Consider the following 4,455-nt stretch of genomic DNA (forward strand, 5'->3'; position numbering starts at 1 on the left):
TTGTTCCCCATAAAGCACACCAACTCTCCATATTCTTGTATGGCTTTAAAAAAGAATTGCTATGGTACACGTGTCAAGGAATTACCATTCTCGAGTCAATAACCAAATTATTACCATAAGTAGGGCCATTAAAATTTTTAGTTTTGGCTGTTGGTTGAAAGGGGTGTCGTGAAAGAGCATGCTACAACTATCTCCACCATGAACTAACACGGAGAGGAGCTTAAATAAGGATCATAAGGACTAAAAGATAAAATAGGTCATAAATACATTTGAATAGTTCTTTTAGTTACACTAGATTAGTTCTTATACAGGGTACAACGGCCAGTTTAAGGGTGGTGCCATGTAAAAGTTCTTTTAGTTACACTAGATTAGTTCTTATACAGGGTACAACAGCCAGTTTAAGGGTGGTGCCATGTAAAAGTTCATAATTCTTCTTTGACTAACCACTAAAGTTATAGAAAAATTAATCTTCTTTTACAAATTTCATGTTGCACAACACTTGAGGATAGACAAGAAAAAAAGCATGATTTGACAAATTATGCATTGATAATTAGGTTTTCTCTCAAAATAATGATATGTTATTTGTGACAGCTTGGAAATGGTAACCATACCTGGAGTCACTACGTCCAATTTGTTTAACGTTTGAGCAACAAGCTGATGGTCATGGTTAATAACCCATGTGTGCTACATTAATAGGATTGAATTTAATGGCCTACAATAAACATGACCAACAATGATCATATTCACGAATGACCATGTGTGGTGGTTGATTCTATGTTGTGTTCTTTTTCTCATCATCAATCAGTTAGGTGAATAATTACCAATTTTTTTGCTAACAAATTAATAAATTTATTGCACAAAGGTGTACTTGGAAAATCAAAACATTAGTATAAGATTCTACATTTTAATGTTGAGTTGTTTGGGCATAAGTTTTGAGTGCATACGAAGAGGAGGTTTTTATGGGAAGAGGTGGAAAGAGGGAAGGCGATTGGGCAATGGAAGATAGGCTAAGGGGGAATGGGAGGCCAATGGGAAGGGAGCTGACGTGGCAGGGACCATATCCACTACCTAAGCTAATCAATCCAGAAGCTCTTTGACAAGCCTGCCTTCTCCCCGCAGCTGCTGCCCTGTCTCCTTCTTGCTTGAACTGTGAGCTATGGCAGCCCTTGCAGGCTCTTCACTGCTGGCCCGGCCAGAGATCTTTGGGCAGGCCATAACTCCTTGCTCTCCCCTGCCCTCTTCTTCCTCCTCCACTAGCGCCTCGTCAAGGATTGTGTCTCTGTTTGGTAAGAAGAAGGCCAAGCCGGCCAAAGCTCCGAAGGCCCCTGCCAATGAGGAGCTCGCAAAGTGGTATGGTAAGTGTATGGTCCTCTGGACGGACACACACACACACAAATGCCACATACTCACACACACACACATACACACACACACACCCTCTGCAGATTTCCATCGTGCCAGGCTCTTTGAAACCCCCAACGTAACCCGACTTTCGTGCAGGTCCTGACCGCAGAATCTATCTCCCTGAAGGTCTCCTTGACAGATCCGACGTTCCTGCCTACCTCACCGGAGAGGTTCCTGGAGAGTGAGTGTGTTTAATGCCCGAAGCCCATCCACTTGACATACATTGTTCTTAACCTCACTTACCTGCTTCTTGTCCTTCTCAGCTATGGCTTTGATCCTTTTGGCCTCAGCAAGAAACCCGCTGATTTTGACAAGTGAGTGATGATCTCATGGCTTTTAACCCATGCCACTGCATGACTTGCCTTCATGTTGTAAAGCTGTTTGTTCTTTTTGATGTCAGGTACCAAGCATACGAGCTTATCCATGCGAGGTGGGCTATGTTGGGAGCTGCAGGCTTCGTCCTCCCTGAAGCTTTCAACAAGTTCGGAGCCACTTGTGGGCCTGAGGCCGTCTGGTTCAAGGTATGCAAACTACCCTCCTTACACTGTTATGGTGATATTAGGTGTTGCTCTTGTTCTGTCCCTGCCAAGCATTTGTTATGCCATGGTTTGCCCTATTTTCTCAGACTGGTGCTCTGCTCCTTGATGGTGGATCTATTGAGTACTTTGGAGCAACCGTTCCGATCAACCTGGCTGTTGCAGTGATTGCAGAAGTGATTCTTGTCGGTGGAGCTGAATATTACAGAGCCTCAAACCTGCAGGTGTGTTTCGTAATTACGGCAAGAGTCCCTCTCTTTCTTGGAGAGTTTGTAGGTGCCAGGGTTCAGCTGTAGCATACACATCTATGGCCGTGCGTGCCTACTTCATGTCCTTGTATGTCAGCACACTTACATGATGGCAGGACATGCATGTTTGTATGCGTTCATGCACTTAGATGGTGGCAGGACATGTATGTTGGTATGCTTTCAAGCATGTATACATGCTGACATTTCTTGCATGTTGGTTAGCATACACGCATGTGTGAATGTGCACCTGCATACGTGTTACTGCTTGGGCAAGAGATCAAGAACCTTATACACAGCAGTGCTTTATGATCAGCTTTACATCATGTTCACTGAGAAAATCATGACTTGGAACAACTTTTTCCTTTGTTTTCCCTTCTTCCTTCAATTTGATAAAGCTGTTTTGAGAGTTGATTTAGTTTCAGGCAAAGCTGAACCCAATTTTTCTGACCTCTGATACTGATACTGGCTGTGTAGGGCTACGATCGTCTGCACCCTGGCGGTCCATTTGACCCACTGGGTCTGGCAAAGGATCCCGACCAGTTCGCCATCCTTAAAGTGAAGGAGATCAAGAATGGCAGGTTGGCTATGTTCTCCATGCTTGGCTTCTTCTTGCAGGCCTATGTTACCGGTGAAGGTCCTGTTGAGAACCTTGCAGCTCACCTGAGTGACCCTTTCGGCAATAACCTCCTTACGGTCCTCCAAGGCTCTGCTGAAAGAGTCCCTACTCTGTAACTTTTCTCGAGTCTACCACAGGGTATTATCAGCTTTCCTGCTAATTGTAAATGCCCAATCTTTGTAAGCCACACTTAAGTCTTCTTCTTTGTAACGTTGGTTTTGGTTCTATCCTGAGTTTACTCTGATTCATCTCTTCGTTAATGCCTGTGCCGTATGGTCCCTTGTTTTGGCTTTTCTGAGTTCTATTGGGTTTACTTATTGTGGTTTGTTACCCCCTAATTCCAATGCCTGGTACTCGAAGTTCGATATATCTACTCTACGGAATTGTATGTTTGCTTTTCCTGTTGAATTGCTCATGATGATCATCATGATCAGGGTGGGGTGAGTTAGGTCACCACTGTCAATATAGTGAATCCTTTCTGTGCACCCACTGCGTAGTTGGAGTAATACATCAAGGGAAAATTTTTGTTGTATTACTAACAGAACTAAGTCAAGTGTAGCTCTTTGGATTACCTGAAGCTGTTAATCATGTAAATTAGGTAGGAGAAATAAACATGGATTAAAAAAACACCTAGAAAATTTTATTCCTGGTATTTCTTAGCATAACTATTCCATCATGGTGGGTGATGAATACCATTGGGAGACCATTTCCACAAAGTGGGGGATCATTCCCACTGTTTGTATATTAAACAATCAGATCTTTTTGCAAACTATTGAGTGCACAATCCCATTAACCAGTATGCATATACCCTATCAACTACCTGTTTGTTCAAATAATTCTTTCTATTTGTTATGATACTTGGTGCTAGGCTTCATTATGGCTAAGTCTGCCTTCTATCTCTTTCTCTGAGAGAAACTCAATACACAGATCTGTGTATGAATGTATGCTGTGTGTATGGATGGTGTGTGGGAGTATATGTTGATGCCAAGTTCTACACCCACTATTGGGCACTGATGATGTTAGTGGGGATGTGTAGTAGTATCAAGTCCATACTATGCATGATGGAGTCGATGGTTTATTGTCTTGTGGATGACTACCAAGTCCATATTGTGGTTATGGAGTTGTTGGTTTATTGTATTGTGTGGATGACTACTGTATGGGGTTAATAAATTCACTTTCTTATAAGGTGAATTTGGGCATGTTTTTGGATTCATCTAGGTTATATAACTCCCATTAACAAACTTGTAGAAACATAAAATTTAAATTTCACGATATCTTAAACCTATTATCACGTAATGATGTGCTTTTTCTTATCGAAAAAAAGTATCTTCTTAATATACTTGCCTAACAATCACAATAGCAAATATCTCTCAATACATTCCTACAGTAGTAAGTTACAAAGTAGGTCAACAGATTGCGTATAGCCTAATGTTATTTAACAAATTTTATTTCTAATAAATGTAGATGATCTAAGAGTGTTAGAATTTAATAAGCATAGGTGCATCCTTTCAACCCAAGGTTACTTAAGCCTATCTAGAAGCTATCTAGAATATTTCTATGAGCTAGAGTATATACACGGTTATTTAATTAAGGGTGGTCTTTTTCGTCTCGCTAATTTTTATATATACTTGTGATAATGGAGTCTGCATCA

At 41.3% G+C, this 4,455-nt stretch overlaps 1 protein-coding gene across 1 annotated transcript; it reads left to right on the forward strand.

Annotated features, from left to right (window-relative positions):
- The first annotated feature begins 1,081 nt into the window (after window positions 1-1,081).
- Window positions 1,082-3,029, forward strand: LOC147632000 (chlorophyll a-b binding protein CP26, chloroplastic-like). The gene is made up of 6 exons (XM_086808557.1): window positions 1,082-1,355; window positions 1,501-1,585; window positions 1,668-1,718; window positions 1,805-1,925; window positions 2,030-2,164; window positions 2,663-3,029. The coding sequence occupies exons 1-6, from the start codon at window positions 1,157-1,159 to the stop codon at window positions 2,918-2,920; spliced, it is 849 nt and encodes a 282-aa protein (XP_086664683.1). The 5' UTR covers window positions 1,082-1,156; the 3' UTR covers window positions 2,921-3,029.
- The last annotated feature ends 1,426 nt before the right edge of the window (window positions 3,030-4,455 follow it).

This window comes from Cibotium barometz, chromosome 14, assembly GCF_041138505.1.
Source record: "Cibotium barometz isolate CiBa-2024 chromosome 14, ASM4113850v1, whole genome shotgun sequence".
In the NCBI taxonomy this organism is placed as follows: domain Eukaryota; kingdom Viridiplantae; phylum Streptophyta; class Polypodiopsida; order Cyatheales; family Cibotiaceae; genus Cibotium; species Cibotium barometz.

What these genes read in the sequence shown, in the direction of transcription:
- LOC147632000 (XM_086808557.1), top strand. Translation starts at nt 1,157, where the DNA reads ATGGCAGCCCTTGCAGGCTCTTCACTGCTGGCCCGGCCAGAGATCTTT. An exon ending in ACCGGAGAGGTTCCTGGAGA is followed by an intron (nt 1,586 to 1,667) that starts GTGAGTGTGTTT and finishes TGTCCTTCTCAG; the next exon opens with CTATGGCTTTGATCCTTTTG. An exon ending in ACAGAGCCTCAAACCTGCAG is followed by an intron (nt 2,165 to 2,662) that starts GTGTGTTTCGTA and finishes CTGGCTGTGTAG; the next exon opens with GGCTACGATCGTCTGCACCC.